Here is a 19,407-nt window from a genome sequence, read left to right on the forward strand (position 1 = left end):
GTGTGTGTGTAGTTTAGTATTGGTCTAGTATTAGTGTGTGTTAATGTTGTTAACTATGCGTGATGAGCTTGTAGATGCGCTTTTTTTGTTTTGTTTTAGGCTTACAGTTAAACATGGCTTTTTCCCCCCTCCAGATCTCACAGTGACCACTCCGTTGGGCCGTTCTTGTATTCTGTTTTTGTTTTACTGACTGTGGTTAAGGTTAGAAATAAGGTTAGGATTAACTGTTTACTGAGGTTAAGGGTATGAATAAGGTTTAAATGTTTAGGCATTGATTACAGAGGTTACGTTTAGGAACACCAGGAAGAGACTATTATTTCATATTATAGTGACAGTAAAGTTGATTACATGTAATCAATGTTGTGTTCTGTGTCTCCTTCCTAGCATCGTCCAGTTTCTCTTCATCCTGATCATCATCCAGTTTCTCTTCATCCTGATCATCGTCCAGTTTCTCTTCATCCTGATCATCGTCCAGTTTCTCTTCATCCTGATCATCGTCCAGTGTAGACATGTTGAGAAGAGCTTCCACTCAGGTGAGACGATCACTCCTTTTATGGGTTTAATGATGCTTAGCCTGATAGTTCACTTCAGACACATTATTGTGACTGAAAGTCGCAGTATTCCATGAGAAATGTCTCAGTTTGTCCGTCCATCAGACAGTCAGTACACATTTGTACAGTCTATTGGTTCCATTTTCACTGTGACATCACAGGTGACATCACCTATGTAAAAGTCAATTTTTATGCCCATATATGAAGATCCCTGATGTCATCGATATATATCTCTGGTCAGATGGCAAAGGCATGGCCCATATCTGTGTGGCTGGTGCAGATAGGGATCTCCATGTATGGGCATAACTTATATGTATTATTACCAGTAAGACTCCCTAATCCACAAATAGGGCAAAAATGTGTTTTGCCAAAATCTTCCTGATCCATGTTGATGACATGAGTGTAGACATACTGTGTAGTGATTTTCGTGATTTTAGGGCAAAATCTGTAGGAGCAGTGTCCAAAAATGTGTTTTTAAAAATCGGCCTGGAGGTGGCGCTATATGGGAGAGATTCATGTTGATGGGATGAGTGTAGACATACTGTGTACCGATTTGCGTGATTTTAGGGCAAAAATTGTAGGAGCAGTGTCCAAAAATGTGTTCTGCAAGAATCGGCCTCATGGTGGCGCTAGAAGAGGGCCATGTGAGAAATGAGGGGTGGGGTCTCCGCGCCGGCAAGGCGGACGAATAGGTACCGGCCCCGGCTGTCCCGGTCGCTCCTAGCCGGAGTTACGGCATTTTATGTGAGCTGCAGTGTAGGGGGTTCTCCACTGGGGGCGCCACCACTTTTGCATCCGTTCTGGAGCACCAGGAGTGGGTGGTCCCCGGGAATTCCCCGTGAGCAGCCCCGTTGGGGTGGTCATTTGGTCAGTTTAGCACATTTGGTCATTTTTTACATCTGGGGGTCCCCCAGGGACCTGGGGGTCCCTGGAGCTCCGGGGGTCCTTGGAGGTTGTAGTTTGGCAGGTAAGGAACGTGTGTGCAAAATTTGGCATGGATCGGGGCAACGGTTGCGGAGATATGAGCAGGGCAAGAGTGTGACGTGTGAGGTGTGACAGACAGACTGACTGACTGACTGACTGACAGACTTACACTTTGTGCAGGGTTTGATAGTAAATGCGACCTACGGTCGCAATTAATAAAGGATCAAATAAATATGACAACATTGATCCTAACTGTGAAACACATGTACTGCTCATGTACATCTCTGAGCACATTCTGGAAGCAGATCTTTGCCTCTCTCACAGAACTAACAGGGACGTTTATTGAGCCCAATTACTGCTTGTGACCATGGACACCATGGTGGCTTCCGGGGCTCTTCAAAATAAAGCGCAGTGAATGGCTGCACACTGTGTTTGGATGACTACCAAAATAATAGCACTAAAAGTGTTCAATGTGTTTTTCATCCTCAGGTGTTTGGTCAGCTGGTCAGACATGCAAGCCTGGACAGCAACTTTGTTCTGGAGAGATGTGAGTAGCTGTGTGTGTGTGTGTGTGTGTGTGTGTGTGTGTGTGTGTGTGTGTGTGTGTGTGTGTGTGTGTGTGTGTGTGTGTGTGTGTGTGTGTGTTAGAACCTTGTCTATAATAGTGTGTTTTTGTTGCAATTGAGCTGAAAAATTAATCTGACATGTATTTTCAAAGCAGTAACGTCATCCTACATATGTCTGTCTGTGTGAGTGAGTGTCTGTCTGTCTGAAACAGCGTTTCTCCTCAGTGGCTGGAGCAATTGATCTGAAATCGCATCACAATTAGCATATGAACACACCTGACATAACTGTGAAGCCCGTTTGTCAATTTCACAAATTGTATGCTGTATATTAGCATTTTTATGGTGTATCTACTATCTATTCTGCATCTAGCATGAGGCGCATCTATTCTGCATCTAGCATGAGGCAACAGGCAGGCAGGCAGGCAGGCAGGCAGGCGGGCAGGCGGGCGGGCTGGGGGGGGGGGGGGGGGGGTAGCCATTAAACGAAACGGGTATTTCTTACATTGATGCTCCTACATATTATCATGCAAGCACCAGATGCACCGATCAGGTTTTTTGGGGCCGATACCGATCACCGATCAGCTGGAATCAATATCTGCCGATACCGATATTACCGATCGATCAAAGCACCGATATTACCACCGATATTACCGATCGATCACAGCGTGAAATCCATAAATTCTTCTATTGTGTCACTGTCGGAGCATTTATATATTTAATGATTCCTCTTACACAACATTGACATTGTATATATTAATTCAATTCAACTTTATATTTTAAGGTCATGATTTGATTCGATTCTCAATATGATATATTATCGTAAATCATTTTAGTCCTAGGAAAATTCCTCCTCAAGAAAAACAAAACAAAAAGGTTTTCTCATAAAGACAGTGGCAATATTGTCTATCCTTCATTATTTTCAAGGTTATTTGGCTATAATGGTTAATAGCAACAATAATAGGCCAAATAGGCCCTTAAGATTTTCTGTACACTATATACATATTTGGGGTCCTTGCTCTTGGCATGAAAATGTTTGAGAACCACTGTTCTTAAACAATATCAGACAACAACATTTCTGTTTGACTGACCTTCCCAGTTTTTTATTTTTATAGACCTGTTTGCTGGAAAAAACAGGATATGGCAACACTTTTTATAGACCTGTTTGCTTGTTTCTGTCGCAGAAACTAAATGGCAACGCGTCATCCTCCTTACATCTAGTGCTAACGGTTAGCACCTGTGGAAATGACTGTTTTAAACTATATAAGGGAACTACAAACGTTATCCTTAGATCGACAACAACTACCTCCAACTGTTGTCCTCCAATGACTTTGGAATTATGTTTTTTGGAATTAAGTTTAACATCAACGTTACAGCCTCTCTCTCTTCTCTCACGTCGCAGAGAGAGAGAGAGAGAGAGAGAGAGAGAGAGAGAGAGAGAGAGAGAGAGAGAGAGAGAGAGAGAGAGAGAGAGAGAGAGAGAGAGAGAGAGAGAGAGAGACGAGCGGAGCCTCGTTAACCCAAAGAAAGAGAGAGAGAGAGAGAGAGAGACACGAGCGGAGCCTCGTTAACCCAAAGAGAGAGAGAGAGAGAGAGACACGAGCGGAGCCTCGTTAACCCAACACAGCTGAAAACGCATTCATCTGATCACTCAAATCGTGGATTTTACTTTGAGAAGTCAACACCTACAAAGGTAGAAGTAGGCTACTATTCCAATGGTGTATCCAATATGTTTAAAACAAACAACTTTCATCTCACTCTGTCCCCCTTTCTTCGGTGCATGTCTGTGTGTGGTGTGGGAGGAGGGGGGGGATTAAGTGGCTCACAGACAGAAGTGAACATGGAGCCGCACGCACGCACGCACACACACACACACACACACACACACACACACACACACACACACACAAGAGAAGAGAGGAGAACAGAGCTCTCCTTCGTCAGAAGCACGCATGCACAACGCGCACGTGAATCGAACGTCAACGTCCCTTTTGCTTCAATCCCTTGATCGGCTCGCTTTGATCCAATTATGGAAACACCGATCAAAACCGATATGGCCTTGATCGGCCGATCTGATATCGGAACCGATCAATCGGTTCACCTCTAAGCACCACTTAAAGTTACTTTCCATCCCTCATATACTGTATGCACACTGCACATCATTTTGGAGCTCATATCTTTGAACGGGTAAGGGCTAGTAATTATAATTGAAGAGAATCACGCTCTCATTTCCACATTAATCTGTTCACTGGCTTCAGCAACTGATCCCAACTTCCTCATGGCTCTGACCATTAGCTAGGTTTGGGTCGGTATCGTCATTTTGTTACTGTGGTTTTCATCTTCCCATTACCGTATCTATTAATTAGGGTTCGGCGATAAGCCAAAATATTCCTATTAACTGCCCAAAATTCACCGCTCCACAGTCCTATAAGCCCGAGTTATACTTCCCTGTACAGCACATCGGGTCTGGCTTCGAAACTAGCAGATCTACAAGCTTGCAACACGTGTCCGTGACGCGTTCTGAGCTTGTAGATCTGTGCAGTGTGGGGTTCCTACATTGAGTGACCCTGTCTTTCCCTAATAGGACTGATCGTGGATAGCTACTGGGACGTAAGTCGGGACTTGATCAACCCCGGCTGGGTCACCTGGGCGAGGGTGTATGATGTTGCGAGACCCGAAACACCCGTCGACCCCAGGCTACATCACTGATGATACGTCCCAGTTGCATCCTTGTGATGTTTTTTTTCATTATTAGTTCTATTTATAGTGGCTCATAGGAATAGACTATGTGACAACCAGGAATAGTTTGGTGACCACCGGAGACTCGGTTGACGGCCGGAATTTAGACGGCACCCGGGAGCAGGTTGGGTTAGCGCCCCAGCCTGTGTCTTCCGTGAGGAAGAAGCCCAACAAATCCACTGTGAGGCCTTTAGGAGGGCCATTCAACTGCAGCAGCTGAATGGAATGTTTGGATTGGGGTCTGGTGCAACGCACAGGTTCTGAACCTGGTGAGAGCAGGAGAGGACCTGGTGAGACGTAGGAGGAGCCCGGCCAGGAGTCAACCCATAGAGCCTAGTTCTTCCACGCGCCAGAATAGTACCCCCAATCCCGGCAGAGTAGTTCCGGTGCAGCACATTGAGTGACCCTGTCTTTCCCTAATAGGACTGATCGTGGATAGCTACTGGGACGTAAGTCGGGACTTGATCAACCCCGGCTGGGTCACCTGGGCGAGGGTGTATGATGTTGCGAGACCCGAAACACCCGTCGACCCCAGGCTACATCACTGATGATACGTCCCAGCATCCTTGTGATGTTTTTTTTTCATTAGTAACGTACTGGGGCTTCTCAGACACTGCACGCTAGTGGTGCGCGGGTCAGGTTTTTTTCATAACCCGCACGACCCACAGCCCGCACGGAACGTAACCCGCCCGCGCCCGCGCCGCAGAACAATATACCAATCAACGAATCCGCCCGTTGGCAAGATGTGGTTCGCGGCCCCAACAGGAGCGGAATTGGGACGGTCCTTGCACCAAGGAGCGGAGGAGAAACCTCGGTTACCTCGGTCCTCTCTGGCGCATTTTAAAACTCGCTCGGTCGTGCTCGTATTCAAACGTTGTATTCTTATTCTTATAGGCCTACTCTTATTAAGAATAAAAGGCAAATAAGAACAGGTGATTATTCTTATTTATTTTTTGCACCTGAGTGGTGATAACCCGCCCGCCCGCTGCCCGCCTGAAAAGGTCTGAAACCTTGACCCACCCACCCGCTTGCGGGTGGGTGGCGGGCGGGTGGGTGGGTGGGGGCACCGGGCGGGTGGGGGCACCGGGTCGGCCCGCGCACCACTACTGCAGTACTGCACACTGTGAACAAACCAGATGAGACGGGTAGTGATCGTGTCCTGTGATTCTGTAAACTCACGTCTCAAATCGCATTGATTGAGTGGTGATATAAACATATAGTAGACAGGTTTAGTTACCAGACTGGACACAAAAGGTTGTAAGACCAACGACGGGGCACAACGCGCTCCTGCAATAGCAGATCTACATGCAGATGTAGATCTGCTATTTTCACAATAGAACCGTGGCTAACTATATCCCCCGGGCTAACATTTTGTGTGTGTGTGTGTGTGTGTGTGTGTGTAGCCATGAACCGGGTGCAGCTGCTGGGCAGGGTGGGTCAGGACCCCGTCATGAGGCAGGTGGAGGGGCGTAACCCCGTCACCATCTTCTCCATGGCAACCAACGAGATGTGGCGCTCCACCCAGACGGAGCACAAGGATGGAGAAACAGCAGGGGGTGGAGGTGGGTACCATGGTGGGGTTTAACGACAAACTACGTCAGGGGTGGAGAAACTTTGATGATGGAGAGGACAACTTTATTTCCACACTCACTCCAGAGAGCCACAATGCACATACTGTCAAAAATAGCACATCTACAAGCTCAAAATCACCTGTAATGGTCATAGCAATATGTTTTCTACTGTCAGTGTGGACAAATAATTTCTGATATTTTCTCCAAAACCTCTAAAAAACGATTTACGTCTTGTTTTATACAAGACTTTATTTTTTATTTTTTTTTACTTTTTTTGCTATTTTGTTTGTTCCAAAAGAAGAAACTTCATCATTTCATTATTAATCGTTCCATGACAATGTTTTTGTTCAATGAGGTTTGTATTATAGATGGAAATGTGGCTGTTTTCTGTGTTTCCTTCATGTTTAGACTAGTCATGTAGTGAGTTACAGATGTCCAAAATAGGACCGTAATCTTAAGCTTGTGGTCCTTGGACTTTTGGTATTTTGCTGAGAGGCCCCTGAACCATCTTAAGTTGAGTAGCCCTGATCTAGACCAGTGGTTCTCAACCTGTGTAGTAAGGGAAGGTTAGCAGTCTTTGACCAATCAGGGAACTAAATTGTTACCAATAGCTTTCTTCACAAATGTGTTCATAAAGGTGTCTACTATCACCTCTGAACTTTGTCAATCACAACTCCCTTGAGAAACTTTGTGGGAGCCAATCAAAGTTGGGTGTATCGGGATACCCTGGGCCTGGGATTAAAGGGGAAAAAAATAAAAAATGGCCAATATGAATGTATGAGGTGTGTAATTAGGGTATTTTTGGGCTGCTGAATCCATTCCAACCATTCGTTTTCAGTTAAAATGACTCCTTGGCGATAAAATAGGCCTAATTGGCTAAGGCTTAGCCAATCATGTCATTCGAGTTCACCTGTGTCCTGTTAATCCCTTTGTTTTAAACCCTGTGTTTGAGTGTTCCTTGTCAGATTGCATCATGTTATCCTGTGTGTCATGATGTGTGCTTACCTGCCTAGTCTTGAATAGTTTTCATGAATTCAAACCCTACTCCAACCATTTTTTTTATTGCCAATATTATGTCTCGTGGCCTATTTTATGGCCAAGGAGTTTTTTTACTGATAACTAATGGTTGGAATGGATTCAGCAGCCACAAAATACCCTAATTAGAGATGGACATCGGTATCGGCCGGTATCGAAAATCGGCCGGTATTATATAAAATCGGCCTCAATCGGTGACCGGCCGGTCCTAACGTAATTTCCGGTTTTCCGCCGATCAAAAACAGTACGCAACATGTGGCTCAACGCACGCTGACCATGCCTCGTCCAAATTTCGCTGCGCAGTTTGTAGACAGTGTACGGTAACCACCGTAACAGCTCGCTTGGGCCGCTGTGACGGTGGTTACCGTACACTGTCTACAAACTGCGCAGCGAAATTTGGACCCGCCTCATTTCACGTTCCGTTTGGCAAGTCGGATGACTTTTGGCATTGAACTTACCGAGGCGCGTGCGTGTGCGTTGTCCTCGCGAACATCGGCGTGGATGACGGCCGCACATGAGATCTTTAGCGTGGAAGTTTAATCCAAACAGTAAATGAAGCCCAATGAAGCTAATGGTGGCTGCCTGGTAGCCTTTGGTTCCTGTTTACAGTTAAGAGTCGCATCTGAATGACGAAACGAGCCGCTGAGCTTGATGGGAAATGTAGTGTTTTTTATTCCCCAGCAAGTATGCCGTGTGGACTGTTCTGATACACATTATGAGGAGCTGATTTTCAGTATGAATTGGTTAATGCAATACAATACAGCAGAATGTTATCTCTGCATGAGCTTTCTATGATGATTTTCCAATAAAAACGTTTTTCTTTATAAATAACCTAATATATAATATATAATATTTATATATTTTTTCCCAAAAATGATGTAAAGAGTCAGAGTCGTACAGTCTATATTCGGGCTAATACGGTATTCCAGTGTTTAACTGGGGTACTACGAGTACCCCTGGTGATACCCAGAGGTACTGCATGGGATACTGAAGAAATTACATGGTAGAATACCAGCCAACTGAGATGTGTTTTTGAATTTTGTTGATCAGTTGATGATGATTGGTTGTTGATTACTAGTTATTGACATGAAAACTGACTGAATCTTATTGTCAGTGTTGAAAATAAATCTGCTCAGGATGCACTGTTTGAAACTCACTCCATTTCTTATTTGTGATGTTATATTGTTGAACAGGGGTGTTATGCATATAGCCTACCATAGTTGTGGTTTTAATTGCAGTTATATAAGCAAAATGTTGTCTGGGAAAGGGAGTACTTGGATAAAAAAATCATGGAAAGGGTACTCAAGCCAAAAAATATATGGTGTATTGTATAATTATTGTTCTTTCTTAGATAGAAAATCGGTATCGGAAAAATCGGTATCGGCAGATCAGAATTTAATAAAACCGGAAATCGGAATCGGCCAAGAATTTTGCAATCGGTCCATCTTCTCATACGCTCATATTGGCCATTCTTTTTATTTTTCCCCCTTTAATCCCTGGCCCTCAGGATACCCCCAACTTTGATTGGCTCCCACAAAATGCTCACAACGCGAGGCGTTGAGAGCATGTAGATCTGCTATTTTCACAATAGAACAAAATGTTATACAAAATGTAATGCCTCAACTCTTATTGCTCGTCAGGGTGGGGGGGTCCCCAGTTAAAATCTGATTATTTTGGGGGTCCCCAGTTTAAGTATGGTTATTTTGGGGGTCGTGGCCTGAAAAGGTTGAGACCCATGGCTCTAGACCAGGGTTCCCCGATTAGTTTTCCCCAAGGGCAGAATTATGTCTAGGGTACCAAGCCGAGGGCCACAACATTGCAGGGGACGACGGTGGCGTTCCCGCTACTCTAGTGACAGTTCAGATATCATCGTTGTCGGGTGAAAACCTTGTATGTCCAAAACCGTTCGTTTTGCATTTGTCATTTTAAAAATGATTTAAACTAGTGAAAACAGCCGATCTACAAGCACACAACGCGGCATAGTGTGCTTGTAGATCTGCTGTTTTCACTACTTTTGTGAGACGGCCTTGAATGATGAAGCAGGGCTTTACTTTGTGAAAGAACATACTCATTTTGAGATACGAGGTTTCCACCCAACAATGACGACATACTAGTGTTGTTGCTGCTCTTATACCACCATTATTACTGGGGTTGGTGTGGGCCAGACAGTAGCCCCTTGCGGCCTGCGGGCCGCCTTTTGGGGAACCCTGCTCTAGACTGTAGATATGCTGGGAGGTGTGTGTGGTAACGGCTGTGTTTGGCGCCCTCTTCAGGAGAGATGAGTCAGAAGACCACATGGCATCGAGTCTCTGTGTTCAAACCTGGTCTGAGAGACATGGCTTACAACTACATTAAGAAAGGGTAGAGTACACACACACACACACACACACACACACACACACACACACACACACACACACACACACACACACACACACACACACACACACACACAGACACAGACACACACACACACACAGTTTTGTGTCCGCCCCGTATCGACGCCCGACCCTTATATTTGCAACTGCTTTTCCCCTCCTTTTTCTTTGAGGAAGCCGTGGATTACACTGACTATAGTCTAGCAAACGTATTGTTATGTTCAGAGCAAGCAGCTTGCCTGTGTGTTACGGCCCTTATGAATAAAAACAAAAGGGGATCGAGCCTTTGCAATAGTAGCTCCAACATTATGGAATGATCTACCATTGTCAATAAAAAATGCTGAGTCAGTAAATGTTTTTAAAATACAGCTGAAAACTCATTTATTTAGGAAACATTTTGGTGCGTAATATTACTTATTTCCTTGTATTGTTTATTCATTTGTATTGTTTGTTTTATTCTTGCTCTATGATGTTTGTTTTATTTCATTGTATCCACACTGTACAGCACCTTGTAACGACTGTTTTGAAAGGCGCTTTATAAATAAATTTACCTTACCTTACCTTACCTTATGAATATTAAGCCACACTGTGGCTTGTGAAAGTGTTTTAAATAGTATGTTGATTATTAAATAATATAAATAGTAACGTGCGCTGCAACGTGTCGCGCAGCTCACAAAGCGTCGTGGATTCGAGGCGTTTAGTCCTGAAACCTGATCAGTCGTTGAGAGCTTGTAGATCAGCACACTTTTGGCACGGAACACGCCGTGACGACGTAGTAGGTCTATAAGCTGCGAGCTCCCTTCATCACAACAACACGTTTACTTTAGAGTTAACATATGTCCGACCCGAATCGACGTCCGACAATTAATTATGAAAATAAGTCCGCCCCTCGGGTCAGTCGGAAATAGCCCACAGGTTTTCGGTCTGGTATCCCAGTTCTAATGCACACACACACTTCAGCATCACACAAACATTCTACACGTTCACATTTAAACAATTAACTTATCTTGGTAAAGATTACAGCGCTACGATTCTAATGCATAAACTCTGCTAAGAGGGAACAACACAACGTTTCCATTGTGCTCCTGTGTATTCAATTCATCTCAGTTTGTCGGTGTGTGTTTTTATTGTCACAGTGCCAGAGTCCTGGTGGAAGGGAAGCTGGACTACGGAGAATATGTGGACAAGAACCAAGTGAGGAGACAAGCTACCACCATCATAGCAGGTCAGTTATTATAGAACCAAGTGAGGAGACAAGCTACCACCATCATAGCAGGTCAGTAATTATAGAACCAAGTGAGAAGACAAGCTACCACCATCATAGCAGGTCAGTTATTATAGAACCAAGTGAGGAGACCAGCTACCACCATCATAGCAGGTCAGTTATTATAGAACCAAGTGAGGAGACAAGCTACCACCATCATAGCAGGTCAGTTATTATAGAACCAAATGAGGAGACAAGCTACCACCATCATAGCAGGTCAGTTGTTATAGAACCAAGTGAGGAGACAAGCTACCACCATCATAGCAGGTCAGTTATTATAGAACCAAGTGAGGAGACAAGCTACCACCATCATAGCAGGTCAGTTATTATAGAACCAAGAGAGGAGACAAGCTACCACCATCATAGCAGCTCAGTTAGCATTAAAAGAAACTCTTGGAGCGTCGTCCAGGGTGTTTTAGGGAAGGGAGAAGAGTCTGGGACGCGTGGAGCGTCGTCCAGGGTGTTTTTGGGAAGGGAGAAGAGTCTGGGACGCGTGTAGCGTCGTCCAGGGTGTTTTAGGGAAGGGAGAAGAGTCTGGGACGCGTGGAGCGTCGTCCAGGGTATTTTAGGGAAGGGAGAAGAGTCTGGGACGCGTGGAGCGTCGTCCAGGGTGTTTTAGAGAAGGGAGAAGAGTCTGGGACGCGTGAAGCGTCGTCCAGGGTGTTTTAGGGAAGGGAGAAGAGTCTGGGACGTGCGGAGCGTCGTCCAGGTCGTTTTAGGGAAGGGAGAAGAGAGAAGAGTCTGGGACGTGTGGAGCGTCGTCCAGGGTGTTTTAGGGAAGGGAGAAGAGTCGTCCAGGGTGTTTTAGGGAAGGGAGAAGAGTCTGGGACGTGCGGAGCGTCGTCCAGGGTGTTTTAGGGAAGGGAGAAGAGTCTGAGACGCACGGAGCGTCGTCCAGGGTGTTTTAGGGAAGGGAGAAGAGTCTGGGACGCGCGGAGCGTCGTCCAGGGTGTTTTATGGAAGGGAGAAGAGTCTGGGACGCGTGGAGCGTCGTCCAGGGTGTTTTAGGGAAGGGAGAAGAGTCTGGGACGTGTGGAGCGTCGTCCAGGGCAGGGGTTTCAAACTTCTTTGGCTCAGGCCACACCTGTAAATAACATTTTCATCCACGACACCCCTGAATTACAGTATCTTACATTTATATCAACAAATATGTAAATGATTGCCTCTAAGATACAGTTCATGTCAAGAGGGAAAATTGAGAGAATATCTAACTTTTGTACTTGAAGTTTAACCACTTGAACCCCAGCATATTCTGGGGGGAAGGTTCACCAGAAATAGACGTGTTGAGCTTGTAGATCGGCTATTTTTGGTGAAGAGACTTGGTGTGCTGTAGTCTGAAAAAGATCACACCAAGTACAGTGAAACCAAGGTCCGTTTTACTAAGTATAAGAGGTTAAACTGATGAATAAATCAATTCCAATTATTAATAAAGTATTGTGAGGCTCCCCTGGACTTACGTCATGGCACCCCGGGGTGCCACAGCACCCACTTTGAAAAGCCAGTGTTTTAGGGAAGGTTCTGACTGGTCTGAGCAGGGCTTGTAGGGTTGGATCAAGAGCCTCCACCGCTCATCCAATTATTGGCTGTCACCATTATGACGTTTTATAAGTGTCACTCAAATAATTATGATTAGCCACTTATTTTTGTTTCTGTCGTTGACAATTACATTACCTTTATTTAACCAGATAAAACACATTGAGACATGATCTCTTTTTCGAGTGTGACCTGGCCAAGAGGCAGAAATAAAAAATTACACAATCCTTGCTTACATACAAGACATCACAACAAAAATAGAACATCCATGATACACAAACAGATACCTAAGAACTCCAAAAATACAAAATGTACACTAAATACTAAACTAGTTTGCAATTCACAGGTAGCAGTACACGCACAGTGTGCCCAATGAATGTACCCAAAGGGTGCATTACTGTTTGGCTTGTAGGCTTAGAAGTTTCACATGGCAGATATGACACATAACCTAAATATACAAATAAATTACTGACATATTTGACAACCTTATACTTAAAAAAGAACATCGATAGTGGAAATAGCAGATCTGCAAGCTTGTAGAGCTGCTATTTCCAGAAATTACATTTTTCAACGTTTAATCGATTATGACTATTATAACAGAATAATTGCGATTATGATTTCAGTCTTGAGGATTCTGTAGGGTCTGTTTCTGACATCAGTGAATGACACAGCCATCAAAACGCTAGTCAAGTGATCTCCAAACTAAAAAGCAGTTATAATTTCAAGATCTGAGTATTTGAATTGGCCAGACTAGCACAGAACTTCAGAAGATACTTCTATAAAATGAAGCATGGATTGATGCACACACACATTCAGTGAAGGCAGTTCAGAGCTTCAGGGAAACACCCCAGATATTTGCGTGCGCTGCACACACCATGTTTCAAAAATCACTTATTGGGACTGAAATACATGTCTGTCTTGGGATATTTTATATATATATATATATATTTCAGGGGAGCGTTCTTTAGGTTAGATTATACTTTATTGACAAGAATGGCAGCAGCAACATAGCATATAAACATCAGCAAGATATGAAGGCAGCAGCACGATACATAAAGGCAGCAGCATACACTAGGCATACTAACGGCAGCAGGAGAGCGACAAATGCATGACATGTATACTGTGATACTATACTAAGGCCGCAGCATACCAACAGCCTAGGAATAAGAACAGGCATCTATGGCAACTTAGGCAGGAGCATAACTTGGCGATGGATTCTGTATTCGGGTCATTTCCTGCAGGCCCACGATCACACGTGTACCATGTACGGCGAAGTACATGTATGGCTGTGTACGTCGTGGGCTTAACATATCTCTGCAGGCAATTACCCGAGACCCCCCGCGGGGTCTAACACAGAACCTACGGTGGAGCTGGGGTGGTGGCGGGGCAGTAGCTTGCGCAACAATACCTTACCTACAGGCAGGTCTACCTATATATTGTATAGGGGGCGGGACGCGCAGGTCCCGACCACGTGAGCGCGCGCAACCTCCAGAACACTTCCCCGAACTCGCTTCGTCATTACACTCCTTCGCATCATTTCAGGGGAGCGTTCTTTAGGTTAGATTATACTTTATTGACAAGAATGGCAGCAGCAACATAGCATATAAACATCAGCAAGATATGAAGGCAGCAGCACGATACATAAAGGCAGCAGCATACACTAGGCATACTAACGGCAGCAGGAGAGCGACAAATGCATGACATGTATACTGTGATACTATACTAAGGCCGCAGCATACCAACAGCCTAGGAATAAGAACAGGCATCTATGGCAACTTAGGCAGGAGCATAACTTGGCGATGGATTCTGTATTCGGGTCATTTCCTGCAGGCCCACGATCACACGTGTACCATGTACGGCGAAGTACATGTATGGCTGTGTACGTCGTGGGCTTAACATATCTCTGCAGGCAATTACCCGAGACCCCCCAAAACAACAACCCCCAACACAAGCAAAAGCTAAGAATCCACTGCCAATGCCAACCAACGGTGAAGGTTGCTCTGCTGTAGATAGGCGACTAGTGCTGAGCACAACTACACTAACTGCCTAACCTTAATACTCTAGAGCGATACCAAATGAATACGCAGTAAACTGGAATTAATGAATACCAACAGCTTGCAAAGACCAACCAACGGCGAGGAAGGTGGCGCTGCTGTACTATAGCGCTTACTGTGAGCAGGAGGCACTGAACTATATAACTACCTCACACAATACTCTGGAAAGGCCAAGCTCAGTTATTAAAGTAAAGGCGGCGGGACAGCTCAGAACATCCTACCTAAAGGGACACCCCAGCAACCACCTTGCTTTGCAGAGAAAATGGAGTGCGGCAGAGCAATGCAACTATTCATAAAAACGTATACTAGAATGGACAGCAAATGAAATACGCTGTAGTACTGACATTTATTAATATTCGCAGCTTGCCAAAGGCCAACCAACGGCGAAGAAGGTAGCATTGCTGCAATTTAGCGATTACTGCGGTGGGCAGGAGGCAACTAAAGTGTAGATACGCCGACCAACACTAGAACTCGAGCGCTATGCTATACTAGAATGGGCAAACGCGATAGAAATACACAGTAGTACTGAAGTGTATTAATATTAGCAACAGCCAACCAACAATGAAGGTAGGTGTCATTTTAGCGATGCTATACTGAGCAGGAGCAACTGCGTATAACACTGGTTTATACTGTTAAACTTACCCATCTAACCTAAAAGACACCTTGGCTTGCATATTAAAATGCATGTGAAGCACAGCAGAGAGGCAGCCATTAACCTAAAAAGACACCCCAGCAAACACCTTGCTTTGCATATTTAGGCATGTGAAGCGCAGCGGCAAATAAACACACAAACATATCGGGTACACGCCGAAGCAGAACGGCATAATGTAACCTTATGAAACCTGAGCTAGTAGCACAGCCGCTCAGTCCCGAGTTGCATGGCTTGATGCTCATTGGTAGCTGGGCGTGCCGGATTTCAGATTGCCGAGTCTGACGTAACGGACATAGCTGCCGATGCCCGGCGGCTAGAGGATTTCCTGGTTGATGACAGCACCCGGAGCGCAGCTGTTGTCACTGCTCCGGTCCAGCGAGAGAGCTATGCGGGTGGACGGGTAGCCGGGTGGGGGGCGGCGTGCAGGTGGGCAGCTGGTTGGGCAGGCCGCAGCTCTCTCGGTTTTATGCCGTACCAGGCTCGTGTCATGGGTGCCGGGGGCAGACATCAGGCGGATGTTTCAGCATGGAAATAAAGGACGGAAAAGTGAATTAGTTCTGCTCCAGAGTCTGCTGATGCGTAATATAAGAAACTCAACAAAACCACATCTTGACTTTTAAGTCAAGCAATGCAAGAGCGGCCAAGCCAATATACCAACCAAGCTAATGTGCTGCTATTTACTAAGGCTACCTATTGTTTCCAAGCTTAAAGCGACTGAAACCCCAACAGCACCGAACAAGCAAATGCGCTGCTATTTACCTGCTAGAGTCTGGCTCCGCAGTGCTTCTAGGATAGCTGTTGCTGGTGAGAGGAATGGAGTTCCCGCCACTGGTGCTGGAACTGCAGTTCCCAGATTCCTTTGCGGCATGATGGCGGCGTCGGCGTGTTGCGCCTCCGGAAGACGAGCCTGCGCCCCATGAGCTTCTAGCACGACACGGCGGGCTGGCGGGTGGGTGGGCTCACGGGCAGGCGGGTGGGCTCACGGGCAGCGGGCTGGCGGGTGGGCTCGCGGGCAGCAGGCAGGCGGCGGGCTAGCGGGCAGCAGGCAGGCGGCGGGTGGGCTGGCAGGCGTGACGACCGCCTTGCTTGGGTTGGCCTATGCTGTAGAAGCAAAGCCCTCTGCAGTGCTAATCGACTCCTGACTGGCCTCATGGTATTCTACAGCCGTGGACGAAGCTATAAAGATAACATGTTAATAGACAACGCAGCCGCTGCAGCACGACGCTGCAATGGCAAACATGCTGTAGCGACAGCCATGCATCAGCTCCAGCCCGAATCTGAAAACCTGTTAGCAGGCATGTGGCAGCCGAAGCAAGAAGCTATGAAGAAAAACGCACTGTTAGCGGAACCTGTAGGAGCTTAGCCAGAAGCTGTAGGAGATTAGCCAGAAGCTGCAATGATCAAAATGCTGCTGTAGTAGCGGGCCTGCCACAGCTCCGGCATGGATCTGCAGTGATAAAGATTATGTTAGCTGCTGCAGTAGCAGCTATGCAGCCACTCCAGCACGAGCTGAAAATATAGAAATGTTAGCAGCAGACATGTAGCAGCCGCAGCAAGAAGCTATAAAGTAAAACATGATTAGTGGAACATGTAGCCGCTTTAGCATAAAGCTGCCATGATAACCTGATGCCGAAGCCGTGGCTTAGTTTGAAACGACATTTAAATTAAATCACTTTTACTTCTGATACACTGGTAGCAGCTTTAACATGAAGCAGTAACGATTGCAGCGGACCAGAAGTGCTTTAGCCAGGAGCTGTAATGATACAAATAATGTTAGTATCAGACACGTGGCACTGAGCATGAACTGCACAGATAACATGATGTCAGCATCCTACAAGCAGAAGCGTCAGTTGTAATTATTAGCAGCCATAACAGCAGCATTAGCAGCTTGAGTAGAGCTAGCCTCCACCGAAACCACGGAGACATGACGGTATCCGACTGCGGCAGCAGCAACAATTGGCGTATTTATTTAGCATTTAATATAGCAGCACAACTGACAACTTAGAACTTATCAACTTTAACTAATAGCCTGCGATGCGAAGAAAAAAGCTGATGAGCTGCAGCTGATGGATGCTGAAAACTGAAGAGAATGGTTAACTTTAGAGTAGACTACGTTTCCCTGCATGCACTAGCGACTCAACTGGTGACGTCAGGTCAGACAGGCACGACTTGCGTTAGCGGAAGCAAAACATTGATCGCACGTAAACTATGGCACCTATGAGCTAGCGGGTTCCTCCTCCCAGGAGCCCACGCAAACAGACATTCTTTATAGCTTCTCAAACGAGCGGCCATAGAGTTATAATAGCGAGCGGCGATTAATGTTTTAATCATTCATCCCGCGAGGGCCAGACAGTGCAAAACATACACATAACCCAAGGAGAGGCAGAAGCAATATAGGCCCCAGATACTAACTAGATTAAGCACGCTGCGACGAAGCCTGAATCGAAAGCTTTCCTCCTGGCCCGACGTGTAGTTCATATGACTATTACTTCTAGCACAACGCCGAGGCTTGGCATGATAGAGAACTACATTTCCCACACGCAGCGCTTAGTATGTGCTACCGTAAACCTCCTCCGTGAAGACGTAAAGCTCTGCTAGGTAGATTCATAGAGTTATAATATGCCGCTTACTGACACGCGCAACCTATATATTAATTTATTCCTCCTGACATGAGACATTACTGTTAATAGAGGCAACGTTTTCACACGGGGCCATACTTGTGCCTAGAACATGGCTAGCAAGCTGTTTTACCAGCTAACAGCTATCCTTACAGAAGTTAGAAGCTAGCCGGCTAACAACAAGCAAAGCTAGCCCTTGGCTGACTGAAGAAAGGAACGCTGCTCAACAGTAGCAGATACGGCTAGCTCCGTCGACGACACACCACTGTTCCCGATAAGCACAACCAACTGAGTTTACCTTTATAGCGAACGGTCGCAAGCAAGCCAAGCACAATGAAGTTATTTTAGCATTAGCCAGTAGCCACAACTACTTCCATCTTGATCTGTAGTATGCAAAAATCGCTGGAATGGGCAACATTACCTTGATGAAACAGTAGTTAGAAGTAGACCTCAGCCGTGTTTACTACAAACAACAAACCCAACAGTTATGCCATAAGCCTTGCCTTGATCACAACAGCTAAAAATGTGCTTTAGCAATAGTGAGCAGCCGAAACAAGAAGAGCAATGGCCTACAAAGGCACAATTAAGTTAGCTAAGCAACAACAACAGCACAAACACACTAAATTAGCCTAGCCACGACAACAACTGCCGCAAGGATCAGCAGCACTGCACTGCAGAAATCAGCTGGGAATTAGCAACATTAGCGGAGACCCACACACTTGTTGAAGCAGTACTATAACAGCAGTGTCTACCCACATCCACAATCCCAAAGTTTTTCCCATACAACCTTGCCTTGAATCCCTTGATCCTAGCGTAGACAGCGGCTAAAGACGCGAAAGACATGATCCAAGCAGAAGTCAGCAGCACAAACAACCAGTAGCCCCTCGAGACAGCCATGCGTAGCAGCAGCAGTAGCTTGCGCAACAATACCTTACCTACAGGCAGGTCTACCTATATATTGTATAGGGGGCGGGACGCGCAGGTCCCGACCACGTGAGCGCGCGCAACCTCCAGAACACTTCCCCGAACTCGCTTCGTCATTACACTCCTTCGCATCATATATATATATATATATATATTTTTTTTTTTTGCTTTAACCCCTGCAACCCCAGTACTTGAGTAAGAGTACAGATACTCCCGGTCAACATTTACTCCACTACAAGTAAAAGTAGTTTGGTCAAAATGTCACTCAAGTAAGAGTAAAGAAGTACTTGCTTTTAAATGTACTTAAAGTACAAGAAAAAGTAAAGTAAGAGTACATTTTTTTACATCAATGAATTACTGTACTTTTCCACAATCAATGAATCAATCCTGTGTTTCTCTGCCAGATAACATCATCTTCCTGAGTGACAACGAACGAGAGCGAGTCTGAAGGACGTCGTTGTAAACACCTGGAGGAGAACTCCTGATGGTCTGATGAGTTGAAAGACTCTGAGCTCTGATAACCAGTAAGACACCTCAGGGTGACAAGCGACCTCACCCTAAAGGGCGTTGAGGTCGGGGACTGCCCATAAGTCTGAAGGTT

General features: G+C 45.6%; 1 protein-coding gene across 1 annotated transcript; it reads left to right on the plus strand.

Moving 5' to 3' along the window:
* Nucleotides 1-509: 509 nt before the first annotated feature.
* LOC308309091 (single-stranded DNA-binding protein, mitochondrial-like) lies at nt 510-19,306 on the plus strand (the record flags this gene model as incomplete). Its single annotated transcript, XM_080754557.1, has 6 exons — nt 510-533; nt 1,965-2,022; nt 6,181-6,339; nt 9,657-9,744; nt 10,898-10,986; nt 19,211-19,306. 6 exons carry the CDS (start codon nt 510-512, stop codon nt 19,252-19,254), a joined length of 462 nt encoding a protein of 153 aa, XP_080610683.1. The 3' UTR covers nt 19,255-19,306.
* Between the last annotated feature and the right edge of the window lie 101 nt (nt 19,307-19,407).

Source organism: Nannobrachium achirus (assembly GCF_963921795.1).
Source record: "Nannobrachium achirus genome assembly, chromosome: 23".
Taxonomy (NCBI): Eukaryota; Metazoa; Chordata; class Actinopteri; order Myctophiformes; family Myctophidae; genus Nannobrachium; species Nannobrachium achirus.